General features: G+C 34.9%; 1 protein-coding gene across 7 annotated transcripts in view; it reads left to right on the forward strand.

The window, feature by feature from the left end:
- The window catches only part of FXR1 (FMR1 autosomal homolog 1), a 55061-nt gene that overhangs the window by 9892 nt on the left and 20975 nt on the right, over positions 1–24194 (forward strand). For all 7 annotated transcript variants that reach the window (XM_034999553.1, XM_034999588.1, XM_034999562.1 and 4 more), the window contains exons 2-9: positions 5986–6038; positions 7637–7730; positions 16921–16992; positions 17406–17554; positions 17785–17878; positions 18338–18454; positions 19971–20141; positions 21958–22036. In XM_034999553.1, coding sequence (XP_034855444.1) covers positions 5986–6038; positions 7637–7730; positions 16921–16992; positions 17406–17554; positions 17785–17878; positions 18338–18454; positions 19971–20141; positions 21958–22036 — 829 coding nt within the window. The remainder of the gene's footprint in view (positions 1–5985; positions 6039–7636; positions 7731–16920; positions 16993–17405; positions 17555–17784; positions 17879–18337; positions 18455–19970; positions 20142–21957; positions 22037–24194) is intronic.

Genomic DNA, 24194 nt, shown 5'->3' on the forward strand with positions numbered 1-24194 from the left:
GCTCCCTGCTCATTGGGGAGTCTGCTTCTCCCCTCCTACCCCTCCCTCCTGCTCGTGATATCTCTCTCTCAAATAAATAAAATTCTTAAAAAAAAAAAGTTTTTGAGGTGTAAAAGTTACAGCTTTAGGGTATACATCTTAGGATTTTGGATTTTCCACTCTAAAATCTTTAAATTGAGGGTTCAAGTTGTCTGGTTTCTGGGTAGTTTGCTGAGTATTAAGGCTTTTGAGTTTGTTTTCTGTTTGATAAGGAATGTAAATTTTGTGATGTAATGAGTTGCAATTATAGGAGGTTACGAGTGGATTTTTCAGAAATTTAAAGAAATGGTCAAATTTGAAAGGATAGTTTACCTTGCAGTCAAAGGAATTTTTCTGGACTAGGATGTGTTCTTAGTGATTTAGTGGGAATGTTCTCTAAGGGATTCATCTTTTTAGATTTGTAAATCATACTTCAAGCAAGGCTTTTGATAAATTGATTTAAACACTAAAATTTTGTTTTATTTCGAGCCTTTTTTGGTTAAGATAGCTCGCCTTTCCAGTTGTGAAGTATATATTGAGATTCCCCCCCCCCTCCTGGAACTTTGCCTTAAATAGGCTTTTTAGGAAGGGTGCTTTATTTCTTCAAATTAATATTGCTACCACACTTAACCTTTTGGAATTTAAAAGTACAAATCAGGAAAAGCATTTTATCATCTGATTGGAAATGAGTTACTGAAAAGAGCTCCAGAGAGATGAGTGTTTAAATTCAGCATTTATAGCCTCCTAGGGAGTGAATTTTGGGGCTATGTAGCTGTATGTGGTTTTAGCTTCCCTTTCACTAAAATGAGGGATCTGAAAGGTCTGTAAATGAATTTTTTTTTTTTTTTTTTTTTTAAGTAAGCATTATGCCCATTGTGGGGCTTGAACTCACAGTCCTGAGGTCCAAGAATCCCATGCTCTACTGATTGAACCAACCATGTGTCCCAGTAGAAATTTTATCTTGGGAATCAGGTAACTTTCCCACAGACAGGGTCCCTGATTTTTGTCCTGATTTTTTACTATATTTATAATCTTGGTCTTTCAATTCCTGAAATAATTCATACCATGTTTCTTTCTGCTTAACCAATTGGATTTCCCCCCCATGACTGCCCTCTCAAGCTGAAAACCTGTTTTACAGCTGTAGTGTTCTGTCATCACAAATGTATCTTTAAGTTAGGTAATTCTCTGCACTTTGTTCTTTCCACAAGCAGTTTAAGCTCCCACCTCAAAATTGCTAGGTTGCTTTTTATATTCTGATACGGAATGATCTACAGAACAAAAAGTGGGAGGAGAAAAGCAAAGTTCAGAACAAATCACAGTAAACATAAGATTATTTTTTATTATTTCTGAAAGATTTTATTTATTTTTCGACAGAGACCGCGAGAGAGGGAACACAAGCAGGGGGAGTAGGAGAGGGAGAAGCAGGCTTCCGGCCAAGCAGGGAGCCCGATGTGGGACTCGGTCCCAGGAGCCTGGAATCATGACTTCAGCCGAAGGCAGACGCTTAACGACTGAGCCATGCAGGCGTCCAAACATAAGATTTTAAAAACGATTTATATAATTAAAACTACAACTTATTTTTTCTGTGATTACCCATTCACATAGTTCATACCCATTGTCACTTTCGCTTATTAGCTTGTTCACTTGTTAGCTCCCCTGAGACTATTATAAATTGGGAATTTAACTCTCCTGTGTTTCATTCTCCTTTCCTTTCTTTGTTATGATTAATTATTTTTAGCTTTTAGGTAGTATAAACTTGTCAAGCATTTTGTGGCTTTTTTAAGATTTAGAGGGAGAGCACGCGCGTGTGTGCGCATGGGGGGAGGGCAGAGGGTGAGGGAAAGAGACCCTCCAGCAGACTCCCTGCTGAGCGCATGGAGCCTGATGTGGGGCTCGATCTCACAACCCTAAGATCATGACCTGAGTGGAAATCAAGAGTCAGATGCATAACTGATTGAGCCACCCAGGTGCTCTTGTGGCTTTTGGGTTTTGTGTTTTTGGTTAGAAAGGTCTTCCTTAGTCTGAAGTTATAAGTAACTCAGGTTTCTCTTGGAATCTCTTTTGATTTAAAAAACTTTGATTCTTTCATCCATTGATTATATTTTTGGTGAAAATGTCTATTTTCATTTTTTTCCAATAATCAGATGTCCCAATACTATTTAAAAACAAACCATTCTTCCTCCTATTTGTAATTTCCTAAATAACTTAGACCTAGTTTTGGAATTTGTTTTGTTCTCTTAAAATGTGTGTGGTTTTTGTTTTTTTTGTTTTTGTCTTGATTGTTATAGCTTTAAAATAAGCTTTAATATTTGGAAGGGATAGTGTATTTTCTTTACTCTCTACTCCCACTTAAAAATTTCGATTTTGAGTGTTATTAAGATTAACCTCTTTTCCCCTAAGAAAATCATAAACTCTTAGTTATTTTGGTAGGGTCCCATTTAGGGGCATTTTAAGTTTTTACAATATCAAGATCTCCTAAGGATGTGATATGATTTACATTTTCCTGAATATTCTATATATATATATTCATTAGTCGAATTTCAAAGATTTCTGCACATAGGTCCTGTACATTTTTGTTGTTGTAGTTGTTGAGGGCATTCCTAAGATTTTAATTTTTCATTGCTGCTGCCGTTAGATTACTTTTTATCTATTTTCCAGCTGCTTATTTTATCTAGAGAGCAAACTGATTATTGATTAACTTGCCACCTTACTGAATTAAAAAAAGTTTTTTTAGGCTGTATTGCTTTTGAAAAAAATCAGTTCTTCAAATAGTACTTCTATAGCTCAGGGATTTTTGCTGTTCTCTTCATCCCTTCCCTTACCTCCATTTTACACATCGTTTGTGGCATTCCTGGGTTTTTACTATGTAATGTTCTATTCGTTGCTTTGTTGGGGACAACATTCTAAAGGTATTTTGATCACATTTTTGATGTGTTATACTTCCTTGTTGCTTACTGATGATACTTTATAGTTAAGAATTTCACACATAAGCATATAGAGGGACAATTTTATAATGATGTTTTGGAATTTTTGTGTTTGCATATATGTGGGAAGAGGAAAAAGAAATGTAAAAGGTTTTATTCTGAGAAATACAGGTCCTGGGCCAGATGGATGGTGAATAGGAAGAGAGACAAAATTCCCAAAGGTTGTATTAGAACACGAGGAGGTACAGAAGTTGTGGAGACATAAAGCTATAAGGCCCTGCTATTGTCTTGTGCAGACAAATATGACCATTGTTATTTACTGTCCCCTGACTCGGATTTTGGCAATGACCTAACCCTGCCATTTTGCGGCTTGAGTGTATAGGGAGCTAGCATCATCATTCTGGTGACTTCCGAGCATACAGAAATACCATGAGAAGTGATGTCTGAGTCCTGCATCAAATGGACACAATTTCATGGAGTTCTGGCCATTAGAAGCACCTTGTCACTAGAATCTTTGGTTTGGGGATTAGAAAGTGTTTGCTAACTAACAGTTCATTGTTAATCTATTTAATTTTATGCTTGAAGGGTATTAGTAATTTGAGTAGGTGTCTAGAGTTGTATTTTTTCTTAAAAGTTTGTGGAAAACGTACACCCCAACAAAGCTGATGGTGGTGGTGGAAGTGGGGATGGGTTGGAAAGAGTTGAGTAAACGTTGACTTTTAGATAGAAAAGTAGATTTTTATTATAATGAAGGGTAGAATTTCCCAGTGGCTTGGAGCTCTGACTTGAACTCATTTTGTAAATTATACAGAAATGGCAAAGATTTCTTAGTAAAACATTCTAGACTCTGAAAGTTGTGAAGGACTAGAAAACTTTAGTCAAAGTCGAAAAGGACTAATCTCTTGATGGTAAGGTATGTTTTACTTCATATTCATGAACTTGGAAATTCTCGGTTTCTAAATATTCCTTACAAATGTTAAGGGTATTAATAGAGATAGATTTGTTGGTAACATAACTATGAAAGTGCTGACCAAAGTGATCGCCGAAAGTGATGTGTGGTTGAAACTACTGGGAATAGAGAAACAGGCCAGGCTGTCGTTATTATAGCATGGTCAGATAATCAGAACTGGAATGGCAGCTCTTAATTTTTAACTTTGGGAAAGAGGAATAAAAATGTCTCCGAAATTGCATGGCAGGAGCTGCTATAGCACTCTTGAATGTATCCAGAGTTTAGCCTCACATGAGGATATTTGCATTGATACGTCCCATAGCACACAAATAAAGCAGATAATAGACATTTGAAGCTGGAGTGAGATCAGGGCCAAATACAAAATCATGCAATTGAGTAGCAAATGTGAGAGGAGTGCAGTGTTTAGATTTATTTAGTTACCTAAGTTTAGATTTATTTAGTTAGCTATGTTTTGTGATTGGTGAATCTGTATTAATGAAAATGATTTTATATTTAGCCACATCTCTTACCTTCTCCTTTCCAAGAGTTTCTGTTTTCTATCTTCAGATTTTCTGGGGTGGTAGTAGTGATCTGCTTACTTTTCAGTTTTTCCACTGTGGAGACGTTTCAGTTTCTGGTTTCTATTTGCTTAGAACAGTGTCTGACATATAGTAAGCATTTCAGTATTAGTAATTGTTGCTTTGTTTTTTTAAATTACTGATACTTCTGTTTTGTAAATTTCCAAATGTTGCAATTTTTTTTTTTACTCTTTATTGTCTTTATTCTTGTTGGTTTATGCCTTAAAGTTCCTTTAGTATTACTAAATGGACTTTTGGGGGAGGAAGATGAAGTAAACTGGAAATGTTCATCCTTGCCTTGTTTTAACCAGGTACTACAAGTGTGTTGTTTATTTAGCTAGTTTTTAGTGGGTGTTATGGAGTCTAGTATGATAAAGATGTTTTAGAAAATTATTTACTGAGTACCTTGTGGCTCGAAGTGTATGTCATCATTTGACTAAGGTTGAGAACTTCGCATTTCTTCTTGACAGTCATACAAAGTGTCACTTAATGTCAGTTGTAATCATACAAGTGTCAAGTGGACTGCACTCCAAGGTTATGCAGTGGCAGAGCAAGAATTTGAACAGTTATTCTACACCCAAGTCCTTTGCTCTTTCTTGAATGTCAGATCTTAGAGTTTCTTTCAGCAGTATCAATCAAATGAAGATAGATTAAAAATACTAGTTTGAAAATTAATTTTCAGACTAGAAAATGACCACCGATTTTTATTGTGAATCTTTATATTCATTCCAAAATGGTTTTGAAGCAGTGTACTTAACTATAGTTCAATTTTTTTGTTTTTAAGTGAAGGAGGAAGGGAAGTTGGTAGGAAAAATTAAATTAACTGAAGGTTAGTATTCAAAATGTAGTTATGCTTTTTACTAATGGTGGAGTGTAATATTTATTGATATTTGTAATTTCACCAAGTACTATGGTGAACATTAAATCTCAATTTTCATAATTCCATGAGGAATAATGATGTAATGAACCATTAGGTTAAAATTAGAATATGTAAATATCTGTATATATGTAAATACATATCCCAAGAATATGTAAATGCAAGAGCTTGGGATATGAACCCTGGCAGCCTGATTCTAAGAGCCTGAACTCCTAATCACATTCCTAAAGACAACCTTGCTCAGTTTGAGTATCGATTAATACCTATGATGTTTCATGGATGTACATTCATTTTTTTCCTAATTCTAGGGTAGGTGACACTATGTAGAAACAGATTCAAAGAGGCTAAGTAACTTCTGAGGTTGTGTAGCTCATAAATGATGGAGATGGAAATCAAACCCACATCTGCCTAATTCCAAGCTTTGTGTTCTTTTCGGTGTTCCATATTTGTATGTGTAATATAGGCTTTTGCAGTTAATGTAATTTTTTTAAGTGCTCTCTCCGCCCAAAGTGGGGTTTGAACTCAAAACCCGCACAACTCAAAAGTTGCATGCTCTACTGACCAAGCCAGCGAGGCGCCCTTAACGTAACGTTTAATTGGATATTGACATGCTTTTGATAATGTTTTTGTTTTTTGCAGGGATTTATCAAAGATGTTCATGAAGACTCCCTCACAGTTGTTTTTGAGAACAAGTAAGTCATTTTTTTTTTAATCGATAGAGATCTTAAAGATTGGTTGTGCTAAATTCGTGTTTGCTTCTGGGTGTTCTAGTTTCGATAACTTTTCACTTCTTTCTCTGCCCACGATATACTTGTTACTTTTTTCATGACCTTTTTTCTTTTCTTTTGCCGAAACATGTGAACACAAGTTAGTATTTTTTGCAAAAATAGATGGCACAAATGGGATTATACTATGCCTAATTCTTAAAATCCCAGAATGCTGAAATGATGTTGTAGAAGGCCTTCCAAATGGCTACTGGTGTGTATTGGGCCGCCTTTAATTTAAACTTGATATTAATAAGGAATAATATCAGTTTTATAGTTGTTGTAGGGTCTAGGTCTTGTTTAGAAAATCTGTAAGACAGGGCCACCCAGGTGGCTCATTCGGTTAAGTGGCTGCCTTTGGCTCGCATCATGATCCTGGAGTCCTGGGTTTGAGCCCGCATTGGGATCCTCACTCAGTGGGGATCCAGCTTCTTCCTCTGCCCCTCTCCCTGTTCCTGTTCTCTGTCAAATAAATAAAATCTTTAAAGAAATATGAAAGACAGTATGTTGGGCTTGGTTCAGAAGAGTTCTAAAGGAACGCTGTATAATTGAAGGTCAGAAATCTTCAACTTTCACTTTCAAGATGCTTCTGGAACGGCCTGAAGAGAGATCTGCCCAGAAGCTGTTTCATGTAGAAACATGTGTTGGGGTGATTCCTGTCTTTGAGCAGCTGCCATTTCACAGTAATGGTGAAAAGAAAGCGCTCAAAAATCTTGTCTCCTGATGTTTTGCCTAGCATCTGCAGTTGGAAGCTATAGGAATTTATTTGCTATTTTATGTGTTAGTGTGCCTCCCAGGCATATGAATGACCTCTTAGAACTTAGAATAGGAAAGAATTTTTAACTTTATTAACCCAGTTTTTGCAGTATGACACAAAAAATGTTATCTAAGCAACAGCCAAGTTTGTTTTAATTTGGTCATATTTGCTATAAAGTTAAACATCAGCTTTTCCCAAGTTTTAATATTAACGTGTGTATTCATTGCAGAAAACGTTAATTCTGTGTAAGAAAATTAAATCTAATTCAGCTATGCAAAATAACAGTAATTTTCTGCATTTCTGTGAACACGTATACAAAAAATTATGCAATTAATATTTTATAGCTCTGAAATTCTGTTCCTTTGATAGGTCATATAGTTGTAAAATTGTTTGAAATAAGTTGGTTGCACTACTCTTTATTGACAGTGTAGATGTGACATTATTTCGAGTCTAAATTATTACGATGAACTTAACCTATTAAAATGTATGTACTGTTCCCTGAGGATGAGCAATTTTGATGGCAATACATAATTAGTATTAATGATGCTAATTTATAAACTTCCATCAAGAGTCATGCAAAATCTGTTTTACCTCAACAGACTACTTACTTGGAAAAATATAATATGAATGAAGTTTGCTTTTTATTAGAGAAAGCTAAATGATTAACTTAAAAAATACACACCACCAAGCATAGACTGTATAGCTTCCATATTAGGGACTTTTAGAATAATCTGTTTCAAAATTGTTAATTCCTTTTCTGATCTTTCAGCTGGCAGCCAGAACGCCAGGTTCCATTTAATGAAGTTAGATTACCACCACCACCTGACATAAAAAAAGAAATTAGTGAAGGAGATGAAGTAGAGGTATGTATTTTAAGTTTTTTTGTGTGACTTTTTTTGTTCTAAATAAATATTCTTTTAGGAAAATCTGTTTAGCTGATAGAGAATAAATCTAATTCCTTTTCTCTAGTTTATTATTAATTGGCTGTGTAATATGTATAGCAGGGCTTGAGTTTTGGAATCAGAATTGGGATTCATGTCTTAGCTTTACCATTTTTAGCTTTGTGGCCTTGGTCAAGTTTCTTTACCATGAAAATGAAAATAATTTGGGAGTAAGAATGATAGTATATTTGAATTGGTTTGTATAGAATCTGGCACAGAGAGCTGTGTGCTGTTGGTTGCTGTTTTCCTTTTTGCTAATTACTTTAAAATTTTTCTTGTACTTTTTTTTCTTAGTATCTTTGTAATATATTAATAGTTGTCCTTCATTATAGTGATCATTAATATAGTTGATACATAAAAATGTGAAATATTGTAATTAGCATACAGCCTTGTTGAATAGTTTAGAAATGTCCAGAAAATTTTTAAAAGTACAGAAAAACCAAAAGGACTAAATAGGAATTATGTGAGAAGAAAAAAACCACTGTTCACCATTTTTGTCATTCCCAGGCTCTCTCCCTCCCCTATTTTTAAAAATAAAAGTGGGATTATATAGTGCTGCTGCTTTGTACATTGCTTTTATTCACACTTAGAGTTTGGATGTCTATTTTGAATATGTTAGTGTTGTTAAATATGCCTGATGTTATGTGAAATGAAACATGGAAATAATTGTTAAATAGAGGTGTTGTGAGTCTGTTGGAGACAGAAAATTTGATTTGTGATTTTCAAGAAATTGATGTAATTCCTTCAAGGTGCTCTAATATGCTAAATCTATTTTTCTAGTTTATGTAGGATGGGGTTGGGGGAACTGGAGGTATAGGAGAACCTATACAGATGAAATATCTGTCTGAATGTTTTTATAAGCACTTACCAGTGCATACTCTGAGCCAGTGTTCTGAGCACTTGGCACATGAAGTCATTTTAGTTATCTGCCCTTTTTATTTTTTGTAATTCTTAACAGTAAATTTTGAGTTCCCATTAATTGTAGATGTTATATGCTAGGAAACCAAAGAATGGTGGCTCGTTTTAATTCCTGGCAGCCTAAACTCCTTTCCATTCTGAAATTTGACCTAGATTTTAATTACTTGCTCTAAGTTCACTGGGCACCCTTTTGCTTTTGCTAAATCGAAGCATGTTGTAACTTAATTGTGTCAGAGCACCATGAGACCACTCTGTAATGGTATAGTCTTCACTTCACTTTTTTCTTTTATAGTTTACTTCCACCAAAAGTGGGAACTAAGAACTTTTTTCTAAGGAGATCTGTAGTTGTAGTCTAGGTGTGGTGTATATTTGTGTCCTCTAGGGAAATGTCATAGATGGTATGGGAAGACACAGGGAAAGTGGCAGACTGCTGTAAATTAAAGGAGTGTGAAATAGGGTACTGGTGGGTACTATGAACTGTAGCCATGATCCTGCTGATTACTACTGTACTTGTTCACTTGGACTTTAGACTCCAGTGAAAATGTTTTTCTCAGTATTGAATCCTTTTCTAATCAACATCTTTTTGTAGGGATGTAAAAGAGCTTGATTTGTTTTCATTTTTCAAAATTTCTGTTTTAGAAGTTTTTTCTTCTGGAATTCTGGTGATGAGTTAGGTCAAACAAGGAATGACCATTTTGGAAATGTTCTAGAATTAGAAATGTGTGGTGGTCAATTTTGAGACTAGTGCTTTTCATACTTTTTAAATTGTTGTTCAGATAATGATAGTGTAAAGGCTCAGATTAAAGGAAAAACTTGGTGGTGTGCTCATGGTGCTTTCCCCTGTCTCAGGCTAAGAAGTTCCTGGACCATCTTTTTGGCCTGCCTCTCTAGCTGTGTACAAAATATTGGTGTAAGAGATGGAATGATTTGAAAATTGAGTGCAGTGTTTTCTTTCACATTGTGTTTTATGGTTTAGTCTTGGTGAAATTTGGTCCTTAAATTGTGAGAATCATTATCTGAAATTAAGATGTCATTTTTTTCCACTTTTGAAAAATTTGAAAATTCACATAAAGAAGTTCAAAATCGATCTTTCCACCCATGGGTTTATTGGCTTTTTCTTTGTCCTTTTTTCTCTTTTTTTGGCCACCATTAGTTAGGAAACTGTCTATATGACCTGGAATGTTTAGGAATTACGGTTGTTAATTTTGAACCAAATAAATTTTTGAAACTTCCTTACCCTTTTTTAAAATTTTTGAATTTTTAAAAATTTTAATTCTAGTGTAGTTAACATACAGTGTTCAGTTAGTTTCAGGTATACAATATAGTGATTGAATAAGTTCATATATATTACTCAGTGCTTATCAAGATAAGTGTACTCAAAATCCCCTTCACCTGTTTTCACCCATTCCCCCACCCACCTCCCCTCTGGTAGTAACCATCTGTTCTCTGTAGTTAAGAGTTTGTGCTTTGGTTTGTCTCTCTTTTTTTTCCTTTGTTTTATTTCTTACATTCCACATATGAGTGAAATCATATGGTGTTTGCCTTTCTCTGACTAGCTTCTTTTGCTTAATATTATTTTCTCTAGCTCCATCAATGTCATTGCAAATGGCAAGATTTCATTCTTTTTTTTTGGCTGAATAATAATCCGTTATGTGTGTGTGTGTGTGTGTATGTGTATGTGTATATTTATATACATAAACACCACATCTTTGTCCATTCATCAGTTGATGCACACTTGGGCTGCTTCCATAGTTTGGCTATTGTAAATAATCCTGCAGTAAACATAGGGGTGCATATAACCCTTTGAATTAGTGTTTTTGTATTCTTGGGGTAAATACCCAGTGCTGTGATTACTGGACCTTAGGGTAGTTCTCTTTTTAATCTCCTCCCCCTTTAAATTCAAATAAAGTTTAATGTAAAAAATGAAATGGTACAGAATTATATAAAAAAAACGAACTTTCCCTCTTAGTGTAGGTATGTTTGTACGCTCTAGCTTAAATCTCATTTACCAGAGTTGTGTTTTTCTTTGCATTTTAAAGAATATTTGCTTTTTTTAAATTACAGAAATTGGGATTATGTTATATATTTGTGATTTCTGTATTCAGTCAGTTGGGATATAATAGACATTTTCATGCTGTACATACAGATTTACCTGATTCTTTCTAACCACCCTGTAATAATTTTTAGTACGGATGTATCATAATTAGAAATTAAAATTATTGGCAGATTTTTTGCTATTGCCAAAAAATAAATCCAGAGTTAATGTCCTTATGTAAACCATTTTCTGATAGTATGGAATCTGAGTGGTTCACTTGCTAAATTGGAGGCATGTGTATTTAAAATTTTGATGGTACCAAAATGTACCAATTTTGTCCTCCAAAAATGCATTTTGATTTACTACATACTTTTGCTAACACATGGGAGTTCAGTCATGACAGTTTAATTCTTGTAGGTCAGGAATGGTTGAATATTGACAATTTCATATGGTTTATCCTAAAAAAATTTTTTATTTGGTTTTAGTCACCATACATTATTACATCATTAGTTTTTGATGCAGTGTTCCATGATTTGTTGTTTGCGTATAACACCCAGTGCTCCATTCAGTACGTGCCCTCTTTAATACCCATCACCAGGCTAACCCATCCCCCCCAATCCTAAAATTTTACTACTATAAAAGTGTTTGGCTACTTGAGGTTCATATTTCCACTCAATTTACGAGGCTTTCATGGAATTATAGAACATAAATTAGTGTCATGGTCTAATGTCCTCAAGAAGACAGTATATGATTTATAGGAGAGAGATGGTTTTGAAAGGTTTAAAATTCAAAGCTTTATTTTTAAACCCTCTTAGTAGCTTTTTTTTTTCCTTAGTGGCTTTTTCTTTGACTTTTTAAAAAGTGGCGTATATTTTAAAATCTTTAATGTTTAGTAGAATTAAATTTTTTCAGTAAGTATTTGCTTGGTTAATTTTGCTAACTTAAGATTGCTAAGAAAATGCTCACTTTGTGGAATTGGAAGTAATGGGAAAATGATTTTCTTAAGCTGGATATATAATACAGTATTCTGGGATATTGGAAGTGCGGTAGAAAATGTTTTTTCCCCCAGTGATTTCACATGTGAAGTGTTTTGTCTCTTATTATAGATAACTGCTTTGTTCAGCAAGTTAGTGTATGAGCTCACACAAACACATTCCATAGGAAGCCTGACACTTAAGCCAGTATATAATTTTACAAGGTTTTCCTCTTGGGTTTAATATATTTGATTAAACAACTTTTTTTTTTTTTTTTTTTTTTTGTGATGCTTTCTGGTTGAGGTAAGATTGGCAAGTTTCTGTTCTTGTGACATAAACCTTTTATCTTTTACGGTGGCTTGTCAGATATTATGTTTATATGTCTTTATATTTTAATTATAATGTTGGGATAGATGCCTTGAGAGAAATAAGGGTAATAAGAATAATTTGAGATCAGAGACCCCCTTACCGGAAAATTTAAGAAAACCTTTTTTTTTAATTTATCGAGGCGGGGTTTGCGGGGCATAGGGCTTTTGAGCGCATGTGAGTGGGGGGAGGGGCATAGAGAGAGGGAAGGAGAGACTGTCAAGCGGACTCCATGCTGAGCATGGAGCCCAGGGCAGGGCTCAGTCTTACGATCTTTAGATCTTGACCTGAGCTGAAATGAAGAGTCGGATGCTTAGGGGCAATAAAGCGTCTGCCTTTTCTCAGGTCGTGAGGATCGAGCCTCTCATCGGGCTCCCTGCTCAGCAGGGAACTTGTTTCTCCCTCTGCCTGCTGCTTCCCTTGCTTGTGCTCGTGTGCGCGCTCACGCGCTCTCTCTCTGTCACATAAATGTTAAATAAAAAAAAAAAGAGTTGGATGCTTAACGAACTAAGCCACCCAGGCACCCACGCTTATGTTAAAATTTTTAAAATTCAGTATTTTTTTTATGCAAGATACATGTAGTTTCCATTCTACCTTTATTATTTTTTAAAGATTTTAAGATTTTATTTGACAGAGAGCACAAGTAGGCGGAATGGCAGGCATTCTACATTTAAAAAATATCTCAATTTGATTCTTGCAACCAGTCTGAAAATTTTACCTATCTGTATTTAGTCTGTCTTATAATGCCAAGTTTATTGTTAGTCTTAGTGCTTAGGAAATTTGCATATGTTAAAGAGGTAAACATTCTTGTTTATTATATAGGAAATGGCTATTTTCCAAGACTTAAGAAACGCATTTGTTAAAAGTGTCAGCAACGTATCTGAATGAGAAAATACTATTACTTAGGTACATAAATCACATTAGTGTGCTCTAGATGTTAAACTGGCTTTCCTAATGGACATTTTCCATTTCTTCATAATAGGTTATGATTGTAATGAGATGAAATAGTGAATATAGAGGAACAGTACTTATAAAACTGGCTGTTATGATTAAGTATTCAGCTTAATGGTTAACATTATTTAGAAATTTTCTTCATAGTAAATTTGGTGAAAACTGGTAAAAAAATTATTTTTGGTGCTCATATTTGGTTGTGACTTTGAAAAGCATAGTTAGACATTATTAACTTGACTGAAAGGTTGATAACATTAGGATCCAGACTGGAATTCCATTTAAGTAATAGTTTGGTTGTATGTTAGAATTCAGAGGCCATTTTGTAGTATGGTTTGACTTGGAATTATTTGGCAGAAAGAACTCTGAAATAGAATTCTGGAATTTGATTTTTCATATTCCATCCTCCACTCCGTGAAATTGGACTTCTTCAGCCTGAGTACTGTTGTGCTTTTAGATCTCTCATGGGTCTTTTTTTTAAAGCTCTTCCTTGGATTTGTAGACACTTAGAATGTTAAAACAATGAGGGCTATTGCTTTAGAGTGTGATTTGCTCCTTGGGAATAGTTTGGAAATTTAAAGTCTGAATAAAGGGAATTTCTATGAGGTGCTCCTATTCCAGTGATGTAGTCATAAATACAGTAGTCAACGTCTGGGGCACAGTATACTAGGGCACAGTTTTAATGCTGGAGCATTAAAGTGATTTCGTATTGTGTGAGATAAACTTCATTTTGGAAAGAATGTGATTTGACCAACTGCACTCAAGTGGAGCCAGATTCATAGTGTTTGATACAAGCTCAGGAACTTGGGTTTAGTTGGCTTTATGAGATTGACTTTGTCTTTCAGCGGTAGAGTTTTTAATGAAGCTTACAGAGGTAGGTTAAGTATAAAATGGAATCCAGCATTTTAATGTTCAGTGAGAAATATAAAGCCTCAAGGCAGTCCAGAATGGCTTTATTCTCTTTTTTTGGTGGTAAGCTTACATAGGAAGCCACATGCCTAGAAAATTGTGTTTTGGTGAAAGTAGAATTAGAGCAAAGGGATTTAGGTAATTTAAAGACCCATTCACCCCCGCCCCCCGGAAACTTTTGAGGCACCCATTCACTAGATCACCAAGAGATACTCCATTCTGTTTAGCTGAACTGCCTTTCTGAGATAGTATTTGGAATGGGCATTTTCCCTCTTGTTCTTAGGTTTTCCTTTAATCTGTGGTATACTCAGGGAAAATGGTCATCAGCACTTACCATTTGGGCCCAGTGGGCCATTTTTTAAAAAAATTTAAGTATGTTTACATATAATTTCACAGAAGTTAAAGGATGCTGAAGGTCAACATTAAGTATCTTAATGACCATTTAAACATAGCAAATATAGGGATACTTCGGTGGCATAGTTGGTTAAGCGTCTGATTCTTGGTTTTTGCTTAGGTAGTGGTCTCACAGTGGTGGGATAGAGCCCTGTGTCGGGCTCCGTGCTCAGAACAGAGTCTGCTTGAGTTTCTCCTTCTCCCTCTGGGCTCCTCCCTCCCCCCCATGTGTTTTCTCTCTTCTCTCTCTCTCCCTCTCTCTGGAATAAATAAATCTTTAAAAAAAAAAAACGCATAGCAAATACAACTTTTTATTCCATATTTTCCTGGTTTTGATAATACATATACCTAAAATGAGTACAGGTCTCTAAATATTACTTCTCATCAGCTATCATGCATAAATGCAGAATAAATTCATCTTACAAATTCTGATAGCAAATTTAAAACACATCTAGTTAAGTTCTAGTTTATCATTTCATTCTGGTTCATCTTATACTTGGATTATCAGAAATGTACTTTAGGAATATTTTGGAACTCTTAGTGGCTTCTAATTTTATTGAACAGAGCATAGTCATTGTTTTACAATTATACCATTTTCATATTTAACCAATTGCATTGACTAATCCATTGAATTTTTTGCATGTCTTCATCATTTGTTTCTTTCTAGTCATCTTTGTATACACAGCTGCCTTTGGCATTTGTCCACTTATGAGCTGTATGGGGGTACATTTTGGTGTACAATCATAAAAGATGAAAGAATATGGTCACATGTCCTTTTAGAAAAACAGAATGGTCCCAAGTCTTGTTGCAGGATTTTGTATGATGAAGTCCTAGTTTGATTAACTGGGTGAGGATACTAAATTTCCCTTTTCTACTTAGAAGTATATTATTTGGGAATATTCATCATCTGAAGGCTTTATGGTGGGAGATTCTGCTTGTAATTTCACATTCATCATTAGAATCTAGAGTGCTATTGTCTATCTCTGCATCAGTCCTGATTCCTCTAATAATTGTGAAAGCCCTTCCTCTGTAAATTTTGTCTTTGCAGTTATGGGTGGAAAATTAAAAATTCTGAATTCTTAACTGTTCAGTGAAAACCAAAAGCAGACTTCAAGAATGGTGTCTCCAGTCTTTTTATACTTTCTTGAAAGACTATGCAGTAAAGAAACTACAGGATGATGCAATAGTAACGCTATATTTCACTGTTGTGTTCTTCCAGGTGATACCATCATTCTTTTTTTTTTTTTTAAGTCTTTTTTAATGCACAGTTGGGAATAATTGATGAATGATGATGAAATAGTGAAGTGTTTCAAGATACAGAAAAAAAAGATCACTAGATTTCCCCTTAGATTTATAAGAGGTTCCACTGGATATATAATTGCAAGATAGAATGAATTTTGTTTTATTCTAAAAAAAAAAAGTAAAATTTATTGTTTTTTGGAGACTATAAGAAAGGATGAAAGTTACGAGAAATAGATTGGCTCATAAAGAAATGCAGAGCTAAAATTGAGTCCCCTGGAGCCTGATTGGTATGTAGGTCTTCCTTTTTTCTGATCATGGTGCACAGTGAAGTTGATCATGAGGTTTTGGCTTACTCAGTTACATTTCCAGTATTCCCCCACGATTACTCTCAGATCACCTCAGTGAGGCTTCAGGCTTTCCAAAACTATTTGCTTATTATCAATAGTTGTTTTGCATTTAACCCAAAGATGGGTGTTAACATATATTGGTAGATTTCTCTGTCCTCCTCTGCAGAGACATCCTTAGTTCATATAATAAAGATTTTTATGGGGCTCTTCTTGGTTGTCTCTTCCCAGATTCCCCCTCCCCCCAATTTTCCACATATTGAAAATATATCAAGATGCTGTACCATAAGAAATAACTCTGATCCCTAAAGGAAACTTCCCTAATGTGTCACGTTACAAAATACCTGATAATTACAAATACAGAGCAATATAAGATAATTTTTTTTTTACGGAAGAGGTTTGTAAGATTCTTACGTACTGTGCTAGATGTACTAATTCAGCTGAACAGTTTTAGTGCATTTGATTTAGGTTCTTCAGGAAGGAATCTAAATATCATATCCTTGAAGGTTTTAAAATTGGGTTTCTTTTTGAAAACCATTCTTGATTTCAACATCCTAAAAATATTGTTATGAGATTTGAAATGTCTTTAGTAATTTCTAGCTTATCCTTGTGTCTGATACTTGAATCAGAATGCAGTGCTTAAAAGTGAACAGTATTGACAGAAACTATGAAAGAACTCTGTTTTGCACTGTTAAACTGCCTTGTGAAAAGCCTTCTTTAAAATGATATTTATGTTTGGAAAACCTCATGAATTTGGAATTAGATTTTTAAGGAGCCAAATTACCCAAAAAGGGTTCAGTTTTGTTTTTCAGTAGTGAAATTTAAAGATACATGACTCTTACTAAATTATGGTTAGCCCATCAATTTTAATGCAGTGACATTTTTTATTCTAGAGTTTAATGGGATTTGACATTTGTAGTAAGTCATTATAATGTTGAAATCCTTCAGGATGAATGGATAAAGGCCTTTTTTTCTCTTCTCAGGTATATTCAAGAGCAAATGACCAAGAACCGTGTGGATGGTGGTTGGCTAAAGTTCGAATGATGAAAGGAGAAGTAAGTGATGTTTACACTTGCTTTGTGACTAGTTTCTAAGGAGATACCTCAACTCTTGGTTTCTGTAAATGTTACTTCAATTCTTAGTTTTTTTTCTAAACGCCTAATTTGGAAATAGTTGATCATACATTTTAAAAATTCATTAGACCATTTATTTATTTTTTCTGAATTTGCAAACCTCAAAGCTTCTCTTCAGGGATACACTTCAAGGATATGAGGACCACCAAGGTTCATGCTTGTAAGAGCCAATAATCTAGTTTAGGCAAATCAGATTGATGTAACTAAGCTGTGCTTAGTATTGTGCCACAAGGGGGAGGGTCTATTGGTTAAGCTGAGCAAGGCAATTAGAACTTCATTTAAAGCTCATTATTTTTGTTCAGATGGGATTTTTAAAGTATTTTGATGTCTTTTAGTTTTATGTCATTGAATATGCTGCTTGTGATGCCACTTACAATGAAATAGTCACATTTGAACGACTTCGGCCTGTCAATCAAAATAAAACTGTCAAAAAAAATACCTTCTTTAAATGCACAGTGGATGTTCCTGAGGATTTGAGAGAGGCGTGAGTAATTTTGTTTACTATTGAATTGCTTTGTGAATTAAGAGGATTTTTTAGTGTTACAAAAATCTTTTTTTCCCAAACACCCCATCAAAAACTTCTGATAGAAAATCTTTTTAGTAAACAAAAGTTTTAATGGGTAATGTCAAAATGAAATACTTGGTTTGCATTATAATTGCTTTCTGAATTTAATCTATTATTTAGGTCTTAAATATGAATTAATTTCTCCCTAGGTGTGCTAATGAAAATGCACATAAAGATTTTAAGAAAGCAGTAGGAGCATGCAGAATTTTTTACCATCCAGAAACCACACAGCTAATGATACTGGTAAGATAACTACATATTTTAAGGTAGCCAATGTATATTTCACAGATTTTATAATTAAATATTTGAAAAGATAAAAGCTAACTTGGTATGCAGTGTATTAATGCATATGAAAGAAAAAATTTTTTACAGCTATAAAATGTTAAATTTCTATCTTTTGTGTGGAATAAGGAAGAAAAAATCTTAACATGGCATTCTTAACAACATGAAATTCTGAATGTGTGGGATCCTGGATCCTCCCCTGCCCCTTCCCCCCCCAATCATTTGAATAGCAGAACTAAGTACGGGATTCGGGAATTCGGAAAGGAGAGTGGGGAGTAGGATTACCTGTGGGAGGGGGAATGGTGGGTGGGGAGAGAAGTGTAGTAGATGAGGATCAAGGAAGGCTTTACGTGGAAGGTTCTTGTTTGTATTATCTAGAAAAATAAGATTTTTTTGAGTGATTAACTTGTTTGTTTATAGTCTGCCAGCGAAGCAACTGTGAAGAGAGTAAATATTTTAAGTGACATGCATTTGCGAAGTATTCGTACGAAATTGATGCTTATGTCCAGAAATGAAGAGGCCACTAAGCATTTAGAAGTAAGTGGGTTTATCAGAAGGTTTTTTGTGTGTCCCATTTAGTTTCATAAGTATATTATTCAAGTTTCCTGGCTTAAACTAGGTAAGGCAACGTGGGACCTGTTTTGTGGCTAATACCAGAAGGCATTGTGCCCTTAGAACAATTATTTTTTTTTCTGTTACTTTCCCCAAACAGCCTTTGTTTGCTAAATGCCTGTTGAGTTTTTTGTTAAGACTTAGATAACAGGTGCCAAAGAACTTAGAAACTCATAAGGGTATCCAGTAGAACTGTATTGCTGGTTTTTCTTTACTCTGTCCTTAAGCTTTTTTACTACCCTGTTAGCTGTCATTCATAATACACTTCCATTAGTTAACTAGTTGACTATAATAACTCTTACGTAAGAGGAGGGGAGGACACATAGCATGTACGTTTTAAAGAAGAGCCTATTGTTTCTTTTCTATCCCATCCTAAGGTATTCCTTTGTTTTCTCTTATTCTTCATTGCCACACTATTAGGAGACACCCCCCCCGCCCCCCCCAACGCACCACATTTAGAGCTTAGAGAAATTGCGGTATGTTTATCTTTAGGACATATTTGCAAGTACCGTTACTAATTTAAAAAGTTCCAAACAAGGGATGTATGGTGAGTGAGTTTTGAAAAATGAATCCTCTGAATTGGAGAACTTTTATCAGTAATTCCAGAAAATTTGTTTTAGAATTAACTATTTTCTGTGATCATGATTAAATATACTTACCAAACTGTTTTTCCTTTTCTTTTCTTTTCTTTTTCTTTTTTTTTAGATTTTTTATTTATTTATTTACTTGAGAGAGAGAGAGAGAGAGAGAAACAGCATGAGAGGGGATAGGGTCAGAGGGAGAAGCAGGCTCCCCGCCGAGCCGGGAGCCCGATGTGGGACTCAATCCCAGGACTCCGGGATCATGACCTGAGCCGAAGGCAGACGCTTAACCATCTGAGCCACCCAGGCGCCCTGTTTTTCCTTTTCTATTATATGATCCCAAATGAGTATCTTTTATTTTTTTCTTAGGTTTTTTTTTTTTTTGGTAAAATACAACATAAAATTTACCACTTAATCATTAAGTGTGCAGTTCAGTAGTATTAAGTCTGTTCATGTTAATCAGCCAATTTCCAGAACTTTTCATTTTGCAAAACTGAAACTGTATCCGTTAGACAGCCACTCCGTCCCCCCACACACCTCAGGCAACCACCATTCTACTTTTTGTTTCTATAAATTTGACTACTCGTATAGGTGGAATCATACAGTATTTTTTTTTGTTACCAGTTTATTTCACTAAGCACAGTGTCCTCAATCCACATTGTAGCATGTGTCAAAATTTCCTTTTGAAGGCTGAGTAATTTTATGTGCCTATATCTCATTTTGTTTTTCTGTTCAGTTAGTGCACATTTGGTTTGCTTCCACTTCTTGACTATTAAGAATACTACAAACATGGGTATATGAAAAACTGTTTTTGTTTTTGATCTTTTGTAATATAAATTCTAACATGCCTCTTTTACTAGTGCACAAAACAACTTGCAGCAGCTTTTCATGAGGAATTTGTTGTGAGAGAAGATTTGATGGGCCTGGCAATAGGAACACATGGTAGTAACATACAGCAAGCTAGGAAGGTTCCTGGAGTTACAGCTATTGAGCTAGATGAAGATACTGGAACATTTAGAATCTATGGAGAGGTAAGCTATTGTCTGTCCCCCATCTCAGTAACTTTATTTAAAAAATTTTTTTTTCAGTAACTTTATTAGAACTATTGTTTGATTGTATATTATTTGGCATTTAAGTTTCCCAGTGAAATAGTTTTAAAATCAGTCAACCCCAGTAACCATTACATGTGTGCAGGTGGATTAAAATAGTATTATGTGGGGCAGTAAAAGATTTACTGTTTAATGTGGACTGTTCTCGGAAGTTTAACCAACTGCTTCTGATTTTAACTCTGTTTGATGTGCATTACAAATAATTTGCTTTTTTTGGGTGCTTGCTGTGTCAGGCACTGTCATTTGTAAACAGCGTGTAATAGAGGAGCTTTTGAAGAACTGGAATTTGGATAATATTTTGTCACTAGTTAATTGTGACATTTGTGTGGCCTGGAAAATAACAAATCTGAAAATAAGTCAGACTTCATCAAGACCATGCCTCACATTAGAATAAATGGGTGAGGTTTTTTGGGTGATGATTTCAAGTCTTGACTTTTTTTTTTTTTTTTTTAAGAAACTTACTAGAGGGGCACCTGGGTGGCTCAGTCGGTTGGGCGTCTGCCTTTGGCTTGGGTCGTGGTCTCGGGGTCCTGGAATCGAGTCCTGCGTCGGGCTCTCTGCTTGGCGGGAGTCTGCTTTTCCCTTTGTGCTCTCCCTCTCTCTATCAAATAAAATCTTAAAAAAAATATTAGAGTGTCTGTGTGTGAGTTAAAGAGCACAAGTGAAGGGGGGTAGGGACAAGCAGACTCCCTACTGAGCAGGGAGCCCAGTCCATCCTAGGACCCTGGGATCATGACCTGAGCTGAAGGTAGACACTTAACCAGATTGAGTCTCTCAGGTGCCCCTCAAGTCTTGACTTTTCATACATAGTTCTTCTCATGAAAAGCTGGGTCATATAGTGAATCTGACTAGAGGCCTGATTTTTTTTTTTTCCCCCCAATTTTATTTCTGAAACCTTTAAAAGTGGGCAGTATGCAGTAATTAAGACAAAAGGCTTTGGAGCCGCACTGCCTGGATTGGAATTGTCTCTACCACTTGGAGTGAGCTTGGAGAAAGTTACTTAACTTCCCTGTATAAATTCCTCTTTTAGAAATGAAAATAGTAGTGCTTATGTTATAGTTTGTGAGGATTAAATATGCTTAAAAAATTTTTGTGTTACATGGTGTGATGAGCACACAATACACTTCATCTATTGTTATTAAAGAACAAACAGTAAAAGTGGAAGGTAACTTCCTGAGAACTACAGATTCCCTGTAGAGAGGCCTCTTCCCCAGTCTTTCAGTCTTAAAATTATACCCATTAGAATTTAGGAGTTTTAATGATCTTATCAATAGGTACTTTTAAAAAAAGCATCTCCACAAAAACAGCTTTTTAAATAATTTATGTTGAGAGTGAAAAAACCAGTGCAGACAGTGTAGACAATATGAATAATTTGTATTGAACATTCACCTAGAGAAATTTAACATGGGAGTATGGACCAAATATATTTACGATTGGGTTAAAATTTGGCTAATGTAAGTAAGCTAAATTCTGCTATTTTCTCAGCTTAGGGTTCCTCCCCTTCCCTTAGAGATGTTCTAATACTATGTTTTTTTCCTAGTCTTTTTAATAATTCTTTTTTTTTTTTTAAAGTACTTCATGAATTACTTGACCTGAAATGTCACTTTAGTGGGCTGAGCAGAATCTTGTACTAGAGCATAATAATTCAGAATTTCTCATCTCTTGTGTAGGGTTTTTTTTTTTTTTTTGGATTGGGGTTTTCTTCAGGGTTATATTTTATGTTTATTTTCTCCTGCAGAGTGCTGATGCTGTAAAAAAGGCTAGAGGTTTCTTGGAATTTGTGGAAGATTTTATTCAGGTTCCTAGGAATCTTGTTGGTAGGTATTTCTATTAAATGTTAAATAAGTTAACTGTTATTAATTATACAACAATTTAATTGAAATTTAATCTTGTCTGATACCGTATTTATAGTTACATGGAGCATTTGATAGCTGTACTTTTCTTTTTTTGGTAATGTTGTATGTGACTTGTATCTCATTATTATCATAATAAAAAATAAAGATATTTCATTCTGTACAGGGTGCCTCACTAATACGATCCATGATTTTTGTAACAGTTTGTCATTACATTTTTTAAAAGCCATTTCACCCCTTGGGCTTGCTCTTCTTATTCACTTAATGTCTTTTTATCACTCATATGTCCATCAAAATTGTCATGGTAATTTTTGAGAAGGTGTTTGTGATATTTTTTTTCTTTTGTTTAGTGCAGAAGAAAAAGTAAGAGTGGACTAACAATAGGGTAATAAACTTCTACACAGTAGGCCCTGAATAAATAATAATTGGTTGTTGCAAAGGCATAGAATAAGGTAAGAAGTCATGAGCAGGAGAGAAGGATGGTGATGATGATAGGAGGGGAGGATTCACTATTAAGTTTCTGTCACTATTATGGAAATTATGAACCCATGGGCTATAAGTTAAGTGACTGATTTTTGAGTTTGAAGCTGTAGTTAAAGGAGCTTTATAGCTTGGGATGAGTTGTTTAATAGCTTTGTTATTAATATTCTCTACATTGGTGTTATCTGTCCTTTTAAATGCTATTTGAGACAAATGGAAAAATTTTGGTCATGTATTAAGTAAATCCTCAGTGATTATCCTAACCTTTAATATAAAAGTAAGCATTAACATAAAGCAGAGACGTTTACTAGGAGGGGCTTGAGTTTTTGTCCATTGCTGTGTCTGATGAGTTTCTTGACCTTGTTGAAACAGAGCCTCTTGGGCTCCATTTATATACAGTTAGGCCTGTTTTGCCTTTTGGAAATGATTTTTTTTGCTATAGGTGTTCTAGTTGTCAAATCCTACTTCAAAAAAACAGTTATAGAAAATACATCAAAACTTCCACTTTAAAAAAGATGCTTGTTTTGACCAGTAACAAGTTAGCATACTCTGGAACAACAACTTGGACAGTTTCTTGGTATTCAACTATTAGTTTGTCTCTTACTTTGCCCAAGCATTTGGATAGGTATGACATAGTGCCAGATAAGTAAGCTCCATTTTATTGGTTCTTGTTCACTGTAGGTTGAATGCTGGAGAGATGAGATGTTAAAATTAAGTATAAGCTTAAGAGTTTTTGTATAATTCCAACAAACATTAAGGTACAAAATATTATCACGTTTATCATTGTCAAATGAAGTCACCTTTGACAAGCTGCTTTTGAAAACGAATCCCCTATTTTCTTTAAATCACAATTATTGACACCTGTCAGTATTGACATTGTGGTTGCTGCTTTACATAACAAATTTAACTTAGGTTTCTTCACTTGTAAAACTGATTTGGAGATGAGGGTGTGAAAGGAAATCCGGGTTCTTTTCAACCCAACAATTCTGTAGAAGAGAGCCTTGGTCTTAGAGTTTGTGGTAGTGTTAATTTTGAGTAAAAATTCCTGATATTTCAGAAATAAGGAAATTGGATATATTTGTAGTTCTCTGGTTCTTCTCTTTATTCATTTGTCTGTGCAATGATGTGAGTACTTGTCTCTTTTCCTCTACTCTGTCTTGGTTCGCTTTGGTGATTTGGGTTATTTGGGACTCTTCAGAAAATACACATTAGCAGCAACTATTATATGTTGGTGAAATACTCAGAAGTAGTAATGATTTCTTGGTTGTTGTATATAATAATACTACATTTCCCTCCAAAATGTTCTATGGGTGAAGCAGTCTTTTGAAAAATAGTACATTCTTAGTCCAAGTGAAAAAGAAAAAGTGGACTGAGGAGTAAAAGGGAATGAGGACTACTTGGTGGGTAAGTTAAAGAGAATTCTCTTAACACATTCAGGTTCTAAGAGTTCTAGACCCTGACCATTCCCACCCCTCCTAAGTCAAAAGAAAAATATTATATGAACGTTGATTTAAAAATAAATTGAAACTTTTCACCTCCTGGAAGCCTTCCTTAATCACTTCTTTACTCTGTCCCTTCAGCATTTATGCTCAGTGCTCAATTTATACTACAGGTCTGCTTCAGTTTGTCAATATGCTTTGGA

Source organism: Mirounga leonina, unplaced genomic scaffold (assembly GCF_011800145.1).
Source record: "Mirounga leonina isolate KUSES-001 unplaced genomic scaffold, KU_Mleo_1.0 Mir_115, whole genome shotgun sequence".
NCBI lineage: Eukaryota > Metazoa > Chordata > Mammalia > Carnivora > Phocidae > Mirounga > Mirounga leonina.